The sequence below is a fragment of the Falco rusticolus genome, chromosome 13 (assembly GCF_015220075.1).
Source record: "Falco rusticolus isolate bFalRus1 chromosome 13, bFalRus1.pri, whole genome shotgun sequence".
Classification (NCBI taxonomy): domain Eukaryota; kingdom Metazoa; phylum Chordata; class Aves; order Falconiformes; family Falconidae; genus Falco; species Falco rusticolus.
In genome coordinates, this window is record NC_051199.1 from 8,617,987 (window position 1) to 8,632,779 (window position 14,793).

At 41.4% G+C, this 14,793-nt stretch overlaps 1 protein-coding gene across 1 annotated transcript in view; it reads right to left on the reverse strand.

The window, feature by feature from the left end:
* Positions 1-14,793, reverse strand: part of SPSB4 (splA/ryanodine receptor domain and SOCS box containing 4) — a 90,239-nt gene that overhangs the window by 56,267 nt on the left and 19,179 nt on the right. The window contains exon 2 of the mRNA XM_037407577.1: positions 8,202-9,057. Within this exon, the coding sequence (XP_037263474.1) occupies positions 8,202-8,895 (694 nt within the window). The 5' untranslated portion in view covers positions 8,896-9,057. The remainder of the gene's footprint in view (positions 1-8,201; positions 9,058-14,793) is intronic.

Below are 14,793 nucleotides of genomic sequence, written 5' to 3' on the forward strand. Positions count from 1 at the left end.
GATTACAGGCCCTATGCTTAAGCGAATGCTGAAAAATAAAAGGCAAATACTAGAAATAAGGAAAAGCACCAGTATCTAAAAGAACCTAATTGCCTTATCTTGGTTAAATATACTACCGCCGTCAAGCCTGCTGAAACCACAGAGAAAAAGAAGCCACTTTTTTCTAGCTTCAAGGTATCAATGCTTCGTGGCCTATTCAGTGGCATACTGAATAGGCATAAATACGTGGCATACACAAGAAGATTATTATTAAACATTTATAGTTACTTTTTATTGAAAAGCAGAAGCACATCTTCATTAAATTTTGTGTCCAAACAATACATGTAGACATGAATTCCCATTTGCAAAGGAGATGCAGCAGGCTGTAGAGATAAAAGCCTCCACTGTGAGAAAACACAACTGTGATTCTCAAACAAAAATTATCCTTTTTTTAATGTTACCTTGTTCAAAACACATTTTGGTTTCATACAAATCACTTTTCTGGAATAAGGCAAATTTTTTGGCCCAACAGTAATAAGAAATTGGCAGACACAGAGGTAATAAGTTATCGTCTGTTTTTTTAAAAAACAAAACAGCCCAAAGATATGCCAGGTCTGGAAGTTCATCACTTTCAGAAAGAAACATTCACATCAGGCAGGGAGATACTGTTATATCATTATTCATTATACCGATTTGACACATCTAGGCAATTTGTGTTTTCTTGGCCAAGTCCATCAAAAATACAGTTATAGCTTTGACTAACTGGGCTGAGATAACACTGGACACCTGCCTCAATTACTACCCGCTAAGTCCATTCTAAACAAACATTACCAAAAATATTTTACCCAATGCGCCAAATGAATAACCTTCCCAATGCAACAGACACTCTTGGCACCAATGCTGAAGATGCGCAACTCCAAACCAGTCATGCAGAATCCTGGCCAATACACAGAAGACTATATGAAATGCTCAGTTTGTTTCAAATTACCAACAGAAATCTTCTCAGGAGCGTCATCATTTCATCTTCTGTATTCCACCACCCGCTGACATTTAAAAATCATGTTTAAACAACTGAAAGAACCCTCGTAGTTCTTGTCCTGTTAGAAGTTATTGACACAAATGAATTTGATGTACAATCTCCTCTGCCTCAGCCCTGAGTTTCAGCTCTGAAGATTGAAATGCCCCATCGCACACTTTTAGTGTTGGAGGTTTTCCAGCAAAAATCAGGTTTGATAACAGGCCTGAAGACAGATATGATCATCAGTCCCACCCCAAAACAATTTAAAGTGAAAGACTAAAGTTATTTAAATTCCCTGTATATGCATGAATCAAACAAGACAAGCAGCAGCTTTGATCCAGTCCTGTCCTCGCTAGTAGGACTTTTCATTTGTTATCTTCAAAGGGCAATGCAAAACCCAATCTGAGAACACTGTCATGCTCCGTCAGGTTTCCCCACTGGCTATCCTTGGGAAACTACAAAATACCCCAGCTCACAGACACAGAGGACTGGAGAGAAAAGATTCAAATTAAAAACGCTGGCAGAAAAGGAACACAAAAAGATGACCTGCAGCAAAACTTACCACCTTTTACCAGAGTGAAACACTATCTGGGAGAAAGCAGGACACAGCTAGATGAAGGCCGCCAAGCTCAGAGTTACAGCTGCAAAAAAGCAAATCCCGTTCTGCCACTTGCCATCTTCTCAGTGTCTGACTTCACAGCCTCGGCATTATTTTAACACAGCGTTACTATGGGGGAAGCCTTCCTCTCGTGTACACAGGGAGGCAGACAGCAGCGTCACTACTTTCAGGGGAACCATCTGTGGAACACAGCAGCATTTCTGGACATGCTTGTTTTCAGGCACGCTGACTGTCAATTTACCATAAAAATATGGATTTTGCCATAGTATGGAGACCAGTATATAAATTGCCACTCACCACAATATACTCCAGGAAGATCAGAGTCTTCTCATGTTTACCTTTTTTAAGGGGAATTTGCTCTGAACCCAAACTATAAATTACATCGCTACCTGCCTCTCCTAATAGAGAAGCTATGCTGGCTTTAAGGGAAGACAAAGAGGCCATCTGCAGAAAGGGCTTGTGATCGCAGAAGGGAAGAAATTTCTGTGGCTGGAGAGACAAAGTAGTATCTTAAGGAAGAATATAGCTTATGAGAAAACTTCTATGAAAACAATCAAAGTGGACAAAGCACACACATTTTTTGTAATTAAGTAAATGTATCACTGGATAATGTATTGCAGATGCATCATTATTTGCACTGAAGCTTGGATTTATGCTGTACAACGCCCAACAGCAACACAGATAAAGCAAATCCAAACATAAATACCCTTTATAAATTTCCACTTCTAATACAAACCTGTGACAATTAGTTCACATCACTGAGTAACTCCGGCATCATAACTTGAGAAAATTCATAAAAGGATTAAGCAAGGCTATCAATTTTCTAATTGCTCTTTTAGAGCAATAAATACGATATTCAAAGTGTAACTTTAGATTACAACATTCACTTCAATTTTGAGAACAGAGATGTAGTCATCACTACGCAAGGCTCTTATTTCTTAAGAACAAGATACATGGGAAGTCAGTGGAAACATGATCAGAACACATCAACATGCGTTTTTTTCTTTAAACTGCCAGATTTGGCAGCTGCCATGGCACCTTTATGAACCACAGCCAGAAGAATGGCAGGTTGCAAAGAAACCATAACACAGCTGTGGACTACTGGCGCTTGTTCTTAGCCTTAGGAGCTACTAAACTTGAAGTATGCCAGAACCTTCTTATAGTTTAGGCCAATGGTAACTGGATTCCCTGTTAAATAAACAAACTAGATTAGTTTGTAACAGAAAAAACCCAAACCCCTCTTATCTGTAAAGCTAATGAGTGCCTTAGATTGCCCGAGTCTCTATCGCTAGAGGTCTTAATAGGTCAAAGTTGTATAAAACAAGACAAAGCTAATCTTAAAAGCATAGGAGCTTGAGAAGGTGGTTTTAGCTACATACTTCCATAAGCAACTATTTGCTACTAACCTGAGGTAACCAAATTATTCTCTACCCAATCACAATTAATATCTACAAATAGGAAAACAAGTATTTGACATTCACCCAAAAAGACCATTACAAAGACCATTCATCATTACAGCTAAAGTCACACCCTTAAATCTGAAATGAAATGTCCTTCTCCTTGCCCTGGAAGAGCAACCACTGCACCCAATGTTCTACTGTTACCAGTAACAAAACCTGCCCTACCTGAAGTTAGGGACGAGGAGGCAGGGGGAGGTAGGTAAGGCTTTATTATTGGCAAGTGGTGCCAAAGAAGGGAAGCTCAGCTGGAGAAGGCAGGAAAGAAACGGGAGGACTGAAAAAAAAAAAAGAAGAGTATCTGGGCAAGAGGTGTAATGCAGGGACCCCCAGGAAGGGGCAGGAGGTGGCTGGAGCAAAAAGCCAATTAACTGAGCAGCATATTCTAGTGACAACATAGTAGTTTCAGCCTGCTGAGAAAAGGCTGAGAATTAATTAGAAAGTGTCAACAAATTAGGATTAAAGGACAAGAAATGCACTTAACCCGGGGGTGGGGGGGTGGGGGGGTGTGGGGGGGTGTGTGCATGTGGAAGAAAACAAATAAACCCCAACAATGAGCTATCAGATTCCTGAAGTAGGAACTGAAAATACTGTTTCCTATTAAATTATCTCAGAAGCTAAAGATTGCTTCTTCACAGCATTAGCTGCTTAATCACTACCGCTTCAGACTCTGATTGCATGTCTGTAGGGAAAATTGTTCCTAAGGTTTAGCAATACTGCATTTTCAGAGCATGTTACTCTGGAGGTTGCAATGGAAATAATGTCTTACATAAATATATAAACCAAGCAGGTTGAGATAAACAAAAAACCATATTCATTTAAAAAGTTTAATTGAAAACTATCTGGGGGGAAACCCACAGAGTCTGATGAGAAATTCAGTATTTCTCCTGGCAGTTAACAATTTGCAATTTTGACTTAGATTTCTTTATGGTAAAAAGTCCATATTTATAATTAGCATTTGTGGCATGATAGAGACAGACCAATGTGAATTAAAATAAATTGAGAACAGTAGGAAAGAGGGGAAAAGTTGCACTAAGCTTCTTAGCTCCAAAGTTTTTATTTTAGCTTAGAAACATCATCCTTGTTTCACAATGTTAGATGTGCAACCCAAGGCCTGCAAGGGATTCAAGGGTTAAGTTGCGGTCTTCTGCAGGGCTACAAACTAAAGGTCTGAACAGCCCCCACATCCCAGAACTTCTGTTGCTGTATCCAAACAAAGGGGATGTGCCTGAGGCCCCTCCTCCCTCCTTCCCTACACCTGCCCCGCAGAACAAGGCCAGGGCTCCTTCCCCCCGGCTGCAGGGGCAGGGGCAGGCTCAGCACCAGCAGCCAAACCTCTGAGAGGCAGCAGCCAAAGCCATCACCCTTCCTCCAGGCAACCCAGCGCCACAGAGGGAGCGCAGGATCCAGAAACATGAACTGCTGGTCCTGGGCATCTGTGCAGGAGCAGATACGGCTCCCTGCACCCAGCCAAACATCCTCACTTTTATGTTTGCACCGGCTCACTGCAGGCACAGTGAACAGGCTGCTGCTACTTAAAAGCAGGACCCCAGAACTTCTGTTGGGATGATTGCTTTAATACACCTATTCAGTGTATTATGATACACTGTATTATGAACACTTATACAGTGTTCATATATAGGTGTTTTCCACCTATATATACACATATATAAAGTGGTTTTCCACCACTTTGTTTAAACACACAAATACTAACACATATGTCCTGATCTGCAATATACATTTATACAAGTGTTTTGCTATTTCTCTGTTCCGGTCTATAAATAGTCTTCAGGACTGCTCATTAGACGAGCAATATAAATAGCCTAGCTTTTTTTAAACATGCGTGTACTGTGACAAAAAGAGCATCTGAAAAATAACATATGCTGCACTTATTTTATTTGGGTTTAATTTTTGCAACAGGCAAAGTGTCAGAAGCCTGATGTAAAATTCTGTAAAACTTCAGTGCTGGGCAAGCATCAGCATGCTAAATACTGATAGCATTTGATCTAAGAAGTTTGTCCTGGGAAGAACTCAATGTACTTATGGTAAGCACTCCTCATCCTGTTCCCCCACCTTCCTCCCAAACCCTGACAAGTATTTGCAACTCTGACTCTCTCAAATGTGAGTGAAAAACTCTTGTGAGTCACAGCACATCATCACATGATGCTCAAAGTGGCTTCTGAAGCAGAATATTCTGGTTAACAGATACAGCTGGAAGAGCTGCAACTGATTTTAACTGCAGCATTATTCTAGGAGCAGTACCCAGAGTCCAGAGGGCACACAGGTTCTTAGTCTTTGACCTGCAGCATTACCCTTCCAGGATTCTGCCATCTATGCAGTAATTAACATACTTCAAAGTCTGCATCATCTCTATACCGCCACAACATACGTTTAAGTTCACTGCAGCTGCACAAGCCCATCATTTGATCCTTCCTCTCTTCCATTCCTGCAAGTCTTTCACTCTTTGCCAGGCGACTGAATTACACAGGCCTTTCAAGTATTCAGAGGTCTCTGAATTTAAACAGCAAGTACTGAAAATACTAGAAATCCCCGCAGTCAAGGTCTCCATTTGCTCTGTAAGACACCACATAAACAACCATTGCAAGCTGTGGTGTATGCATTCTGAGCAGTAACAATCAGTCACTAAATAGCAAGTTACAAGTCACTGTTTCACAGCATAGTTTCACAAACAGCTAAGTTACTATTGCCAGATCTACTAAAAGCTGCAATCAACAGTATGAGACACTACCAGGGAAGAAGGGAGGCAGGGGAAGAGGGAGAATTTGTAAGGTTATAAAGTAAAAGAAGAAAAAACCAGAAAACTACACATGCGTATGTTCAAATGTATTTGAATTTGTGAATGCAACATGAGTGTCTCACTGTTCCTCAAGATCTACTCCAATTTTCACAAGAACAATTATAAAAACCTGTAATATTACATGCTATGAGAGCAAACATGAGGAGTGCCATGACCAAACTTGCATAGCTACACAAGGGCTGGCTGGATAGAAACACTTTTAGCAGAGAACAGAAGTGTTTGCTTTAAAGCACCAGCTGAACAAGCTACTTTGGTTTCTTGAATGCTGTTTTTGTTGCAGAACAGTAATGGATCAGTGAACATGTGATAACAAATGATGCGATTCCAGGATGTCAAACTGCCCCATGGCAAAGTGGCTTTAAACTTCCTCTTCACATAATCACACTAACACTCAGGCCTACAGAAAAGTTAGTTCACAAGTTTACTTTTAGCCATGGGTTCGGGGGGGCGGGATAAGAAGAAGAATAAGAAAAAGAAGAAGAAAAAAAAAAAAAAAGAATACTTTGACTTTCTCAGGGATAGTTTAGGAAGCTATCCTGCCTCTTCCAGCAAAATTATCCCACGAGAAACCGGATGGGAATTTTTCTCTCTGCCATCTCACAGACCACAGCTATCCTTCCCTACTTAGCTCCTTTTATTTTGTAATTTCTACCAAACTCATTCACATCCTCCTCCTGCATTTTCATCTTTCTAGAGGTCCCTTGAGCCACCCTGCGAAGGCTACAAAAGGAATGCAGAACGATTCCTTGTGTGGATGTGGTGGATCAAGCAGAGCTGTACTTTGCTTAGCTTGGCAGATATTCCCAGTATTATAAAACCTGCTTTCGCACACAAATATTCACTTTGCAGAAGTATCTCTCCCCTACCACCCACCCCCCCCCCAAAAAAAAAAAAAAAAAAAAGCTGTCAGCACAGCATCTTTGCAGTGTCTGTGTAATTGCAAAATACTTAATGATCCTCTGATATTCCCCTGTATGAAAGCACTTCAGGAAGCTGCCATTTAGCATCTGGCTGTAATAACCTGCAGGGCTTCTGTAGAAAAAGACTTTTTGCCCCAGTGCTTATTACAGATGTTTACGAAAAGGCAATCTTAAACAGGGTCAAGCTATTTAATTATGTTTCTACTTTGTATGTCAGGTGTAAGGCTAATGAGCAGAGATTTAATTCTTGACAGAAAAAAAATTAGACCTCCCCGTCCTAATTGAAAAGAATAGTAAATTCTTTCAGAAATCAGTAACTGAAAGTCAGGTGTTGTAAAAAGAGAGTAATAGCAAGCATACAAGACCAAGTTCCATTCATAAAGCCCCAAACCCACAAAAATTTAGTTTAGTCATCTCTTTTTGTTAAATCTGTGTGTTTATATTCCTCTTTCCTCCTACAGCTCAGAAATACAGTCTTAAAACAGGAACGAAGTTCCACTTACTACCTCGTTCTGCCTTCCACTTCCCAGTTGACAGCAGCCGATGAGCTGGCTGTAGGTAGGTAACTGTGCGTGACCGAACACACGCTGTGCCGTGTGTGGACCCAGCAGAGCACACATCTTCACCCCAGCAGCAAGCATAACCAGCCAAGACCCAGTTCTGCAACTCATCTCCTGGTGGGCTACTACTTCAAGGTCACAGCAGCAACACGCTGTTCCTTACTCCAGAACGATTTAATGGGATATTACTCCTTTAGATCAAAAATAGCTAATGCTTATCCAAAACCTGATATTTCTGGAGAGGAAAACGCTCCTGAGGGGGCACCTTCTGAAACGAACTCAGGAACAGAGCTCTCTTTCAGGCAAACTGCTGAAAACAATACTTGACCTGAGCTCCCAGATTCTTGGGGATCCACAGCTGCTTCTGAGGGTCCTGGCAAGGCAACTATGGAAAGAAAGCCTACTGGCCTGAATTCAGGTATGTTTATGCACACCATGTAAGAGTTCCCACTGCTACAGGAAATTTTTATAAGATCCACAAATCCTATTTGAAAACCACAGATTTAAAACACATCCTGCAGTAAACTGTTCTTTTAAATATACTCAAGAAGTTTCTCAAGATCTTTTTTCTCAGCTTGCTCGCTGTCTTTAGACACAGATTTCTTGACACTGCTTGGCACAAGGGGAAGATATTTTGATACAATCTATGTCATCATTATGAGACACATCTGATAGATAGTACTTATGGGCTGTAACTATGGGATGCAATCCACGCACAGTGGACAGTCCACTCCCCCCCAGCACAATCACAACAAAAAGATAAAGAAAAAAAAAATCCTACATGACAAAAGTTGAAAGACAGCGTAGTGAAGAAACATGGTAACACTTACGGTCAAGTCCGTTGATGTATCTCATTGTAATTTCACAGTGCCCCCAAACTGCACTGACTATGGGGTAAAGTTTTTTCCCTTTTAGTCCCCTGAAGGCCACTCCAAGATATTGTCCATCTACCATGAAGCTAAGCGTCCCTTCATCCATATCCAAAACCACCAGCAGGGAGTCTGGGAGTACAAAAGACTCATCCGGTTCCAAAAAGACAGGATACGTGACCCCAGGCTGGTTTTTACAATTGTGGTAGAGTTTGTTGCGTCCCAGATCCCAGCCCCACGATTCACTATTGCTACCAACCAACGACGTGTATCCCACCGAGTGCAGCGGAGCTTCGGCTGTGGAGACCCCCACCACAGCATGAGTTCCCCGTTGCCTCGTGGGCCAGTGGATTTGCCAGACATGCAGGCCTCTCGTGTAGCCGACTTTGCCCCGGATGCAATCTGTGCTTTGGGCAACTGGGTGTCTATGAAAAGTCAGTTTATCATCTTCCTTTACAAATATATTTAAGGAGCGATCTTCATTGTTCCAAGCATGCTTATACTGGACCTCCAGCTTGGCAGGGGGCATATCCAACAGCATGTCCAGTCGTGCTGGCTTGCAAAAATCCGGGCCTCTCAGCTCTCGTTTGACAGGCCTATAAGGGGGCTCCCTCACATCCACAGACTTTATGCTCCCTGAGATTTTCTGGCCCATTGCTTGGCTGCAGACTGACAAAGGAGAAAGAAAAGTTGACTTTGGCCCAACGTTACCTCATGAAAGCACTTTTACACTGAGCCAGTGACCTGACAAGCTGACTGGATTTACTTCTCCTGTTTGGAGCTTTTTAGCAGCAATGTTTTCAGAGAAAAAATGCTCCTGAAAGAAAGCAGAAAGTTTCCAGTTAGTTTAAGAAAGCCAACAGAAAACCCACAGCATATTTTTAAAGAACTTCTTCTCATCCCTAGTAGTTATTTTAAACACCAAAGCTGACAATTCACCACTTTTTGTTCAGTATCCCTCAGCGCTGACGAGCCTGCCCACAGGACGCCGAGCCCACCAGCGCCCAGAGTGCAGACAGTCATTTCCTCCCATTCATAATAGGATGCAGACATTCCCCACCTTCTGCCCTTCCACCTATTTTGTCTGGCCAAGTTCACAGCAGGCCTGAAGAAGGCATACGCTAATCCCCAGCAACAGTGATAAAGTTTACGTTCAGCCATAGCTTCACTTTCACTTATGCTTTTGTTTCACAGCCTCAGGAATAAGCACTATGTCGGAATCTCCTTTTATTCCTAGCTGTTCTCTTCCCTGGGTCCTGGCAGAGGGCTTCGGCTTCTCTGCTGTTATTAAAATAAATGCAGCTGACAGCAAATGGCTGCAAAATTTTAGTGTTTCCTTTTAACCTATCCTGTTCTTACATAAAAACAAAAATAAATTCATCAAGCTTTAGGTTTGTGGGGTTTTTTTTATAAAGAAGCTAAAAAAAAAAAAGTGGGAAGAGGAGCCATGGAAGGACAAAAGAAGAAAGGTAGTTTCAGGTTTTTGGCAGATTTCTGTAATAGGCAGCTACTACAGCTGGGTATGTTCTTCATGCTACTGGACAGCAGGCTAACCCACGTTTTCTATATTTCAGTATTACGCTGATGAGGAGGATGGGAACACAGTAAGACATACCAAGATGAAAACATGATTTTGAAATGTATTATTTCTGTGCTTCCATAGACAAACGTGATAATTTAGCTGGAAGTGGTCAAAAACACCCATGAAAGAGTTTTTACAGCCTGGATAAATTGAATTCATTCAGATTTTAGAGCTCAGGTAAAACATAAAGGGAAGCCAAGAACCTCTAAAAGTACTGAAGGAATAAAAATTAAGGCAAAGTCCCAAAAAAATGAGTGGATGATTGACATGGGACCAAGTAAAGTATCTACAGCAGCAGACATACTTCTCTCCTCTAGCAAAGTAAGCGCCAGGTCCAGGAATGCTCCTATCTAGCTGAGCAGACCCACTCTGCTCATTTACTGACAGAGCAATGGAGTGTTTCAAGCAGCAGCAAAAGTCACCAAACTCCCAAAAGCCTGAAGAGCCCAGGCGAGAGCTGGTTTTCATAAAGCACAAACCAGCAGACATAGGCATTGCAAAGTCTTGCAACATACATCTTGCAAGACTTCACTTAGTAAGTCACAGGTCTACATTCTTCCTTTTAAAGAACTTCTACCCCAGACATCCTGTCCCACTGCAAAGATCATTTCTGAAAGAAGTAAGCAACATACACTCACAAGGGAAGGAAATAAAAAGAGTAATCTAGGAAAAAAATACCTGTAAAATTTACCATCCAACTATGTTTTAGAAGTGATTGAAGCTCTTATATTACTTACAATGGCCAACACCATGTAAAGTTTTTTCTGTGTGTATTAAATACAGAAATGAAACAACCCCTATGTTACATGAAAGCTTTTTTGCCAAAAAAAGAAAGTTAAAAAAGTTAAAAGTTGATTTGCAAAGCCATGTGACAGTTACTATACAAAAATATTATTTTCTGGTGGCTGGTCCCATATGGGTATATGCTCACACCTGAGCATACAACAACCACCTCTTTACACCTAATTTTAATCTTCAAAAATCAAAATTAAACATAAGCCCCCAAGCCCCTCATATCATGCCTACAGAAGGCTTCAGAACAATCCACAGGAGCTTCCCACAAGATTAGCTTGAACAATCCCCCATCCTTCTTTCCAAACCATGTAAAAGTGATCTGAAAGTTTAATCAGTAATTACGTTAAAGTTGACACTTGCCATTTCCACTACTGCAGAGGCACTCATGGGCTGTTTCAAAGATACTATGGCAAATTTGGCCCACTGAAGCAAGTTCAGTACTTTATTCCACACTAAACCATCCTGGGGGAAATGAAATAATGATGTTAATATACACACAGGGAAATACCAGGGAGTAAACATCATCAGTAAGCAAGCTTTCCTAGAAGAACACGTGCTTGGGATTGGGTTGTTCCTTTTTAAAAAGGTGCTTATTTGAGCTTGAAAGGGAGATACGGAAAGGGAAAATGTCAGATGTTCCAAAGGAATCTCGATGATTTCTCTATGAGATTTAGCTCTACATGCCTTTTAAAATGTACTCTTTAAAGCACAAGACAACTGCCACATTCCTGTCAATGCTGAGGGGAGATGGCCGGGGAAGTCCTCGGTGCATCCTCCTGTATCACTTCCTCATCACATGAGGAACTAAACTTGGCACAGACATTTGCCTGGCAAATCACCAATAGATTATAAACACTAAAGTGACTCACTTGGCAAGCCGCAGACATTCCTCCTAATGTGCCCCAAACTGTAACGAATAGGCTGATAATAGATAGACCAGTAATACAGAGGAGTGAAATGCATCATTATAAGTACCTTGATACACACGCCGCTGTGCCTTTGCTCTGGGATGTGCTCAGTAAGTACTTTGGTTTGAAACTGCATCTTACAGTTAGGTCTTTCTTCATACACGGACATTACCATGTCATTTAATTATATAATGTGATGCTTTGCCAAATAGCTTTGTATGGACATAGGACTGAACAATAGTGTAAAAATCTTACAGTTACCAATGCATTCAAGACATGGCAGTTGCTAAGCAGCAGAACAGCTCAAAAGCTACCTTTCATCAAATACTTTCTCCCACCCATCATATTATACTCTCTTGCATCCTAGTTCTGTGTAGCTGGTAGTTATTTCAGCTTCTACTAGAAGGCCAACTATAGCCATACTGATCTCATTCAAGTATCACCAGACTTGAACAAGTAAATAACAACAAAAAAACAAACAAACAAAAAAAAAAGGCACCGTTCTTAATCATTTGTACCAGTACAGCAAAAAAAGGTGTAACCCTGTGCTGGCTGCGATCTGATGGCTCTGACTGCTGGTTCTGAGTAGCAGTTGACATGAAAACTTTGTAGGAGGAGGCAGTGAGAGGTTGAAACACATGCCTCCAGCTTGCAATCCATGCAACATTAATGTGAGCGACTCATGCAGAACACCCTCCTGGCAGCTCATAACAGTCCCGTTGGATTCTTGCAGGAGCAGCCTGTCTCAAAGCCAAGATCAGCTATTCCCTTTCCTTGTCTGCATCCTGTCCGTTCACACCAAGCAGATGGCAGAGACCCACACTGAAGCAAGGAATGGCAGAAGCATCACCTTGTCCTTCTCCTCACCAGAAACTGCTGTAGCAGGAATGCAGCTTATCAGGACCCAGCCAATCTCCACTGGCAAACACCCCTCCCTACATCTCTCGTACCATCAGACCCCCAACACAGAAGCCTTGGTCACACACCATTACTGCCAGGATCTCCAGGCAGCCTCTCCCCATACAGCTGCACAACTACTGTGCGTGGGGGGCTGCTGGGAAAGCTGAGTACACGCTCACAAAGGGAAGCAGAGTGACAGATCTGGCAAAGGTACCCCAAACCGGCTCCCTGTCTGCGGGACCGGATGGCTACACCACACAGGAAAAGCTGTGGGTCAACCTGAAAGAACATGTTACTCATTTTGGATTATGTAGTATTCAACCCATTTGCTGAAACAGTTGGATGTAAAACCTTCTTACCATCTCCTCAATTAATAAAACTTGCAAAGCACAGCACCACCATTCAACTGCCGTGACTTTTTGTAATCTTATACTACTTGGAGAAACTTAGATTTCCTTGCCTGTATCCTCTCACTAGGCACACAAATATTCTGAAATTAAAAGAACATGCATTTTCACTGTATAGTTTTGCTTCAAAGGTCTTCCCAAAGCTTTGCACTTCCAGTCATTTCAAACCACTACAGGAATTGGCAAATAAGAAAATATTTCAATCTGGCTTAATATATGACCTCTCCCTTATACCTGTTCAGTGACTACAACTGAAACACTAAATTTCATCAGTTATCCCTGTGATAAAAGATATTTTGTAGAAAACAAAGTAGTATTTTGACAGGAAGAGAACGACCACCACATTAGTACGCTCCTTCAGCAACTAGAAATCTCTGGTTGAGAAGACTGTTAAGCTTTTGTAACCTAAATTATTTCTGTCACACAGTTTCACATTCATGTCACGCTTTGTCAGGGTATGATGATTAGACTACATGTACTGTACAAGAGCAAGCCAGCTTCAAACAGGAGAAGTGTGTCAACGTCGCTCAGCAGTGTCCTCATGCAGACTGCCAAAATATGTAAGGAAATTTTTCACAATAAAAACACAAAATAAACTTACCAGAGAAAGGGTTGCTGGGACATCAGTTTGCTGTAATTAAATAGGGTGCATTTTTTAACAACTCGTAGGTTGACATCAGTAGAATATAACCGCTGATAAAAGAAATATGCTTTCTGCAAGGCAGCTTTCAGAATTCATAGCTGTATTTCCCTCTGGATTATGAGCTAGACATGCAGAAAGCTTGAAAATCACCCATGAGAAATGACACCACATAAACGCAACTCAAAAACTGCAGTAAGAACATGCTAAGGCTTAGGTTAATTCTCCTAAATTGACAGTTACCAAAAAACGTAAGAACCAGTCAGGTGAGTCCCAATCAACAACACTGATTGGTGAAATTGTCTATCAGAAAAAGCAAGGAAGGGGATGCCTCTATCTGCCAGCATTTCTAACTTTCCCACAGCAGTTCCCGCCTTTTGCTATTGACCCTTGTTGGGTTTCTTCCTTCCTGCAGCCAGACTTCACTGCCACCTCCTCTGCTGACCTGGGCTTTTCACCAGCAAGCAAGGGCTCCTGAACTCTTAACAGAATTGCAACGGGAAGCTCTGAATCAAAGCATCTTCTCCACGGGCACCAAACCAGGTTTTTTTCCCCAGATATCTGAACAGAACCAGTACCCTAAGTGTTTGAGTACTTTAAATTTAACCCTAGTCCTATCATCTCTATAGGAGCATTAGAAAGAAGAAAAACAGCAGCTCTGCTGAGCTGGGCAAGTTGATGAAGAAGAGTTTAGAAGTTCAGGAACAAGGCCTTTTACCTTCACCCAGACAAAGGCATGAAGCCCAATATCTATCAACTGCGTTCCCAGTGTGCAAGCAGCTGCATAACCACGACAGCACTGTTTTGAGAGTGACAATGAATTAAGCACATTTTTGGCACCCAAAAAAGATTAGCCAGCTTGGATTCAACTATAGATCCTGGTATCTGACACTGTTGATTTACTGCCCATTTTGAACAATGTTGGCTTTCTTTGTCAAATTGGGAATATACAGTAACAATGCAAAAAGCCAAAAATGCTTGGATACCCTGAACTATCCTGTGCTACAGATAAAATGTTATGCTGCATGCACACTGAGCAAATGACATTTAACTGCTGCATTGTTCATCCCACATGTAAGTCATGACTTCTTCAATTCCTGAAAATCCCAAGGACATTCCTCCATAAAGAGTAACTTGTTTTGTAATGTTAAAAAAATGTAATTGTTTCACAATTCAAGATAAGCTTGTTATTAAAATAGACTGTGCATTTAGCTGCTTGGAATTAGAATAATCTGAAATACCACACCATCTGTACCACTAGTTAGAAGCACCTTAGTCATATGATGAAGAATTCAGAAAGAATCTTGCGTAGCTATGAATA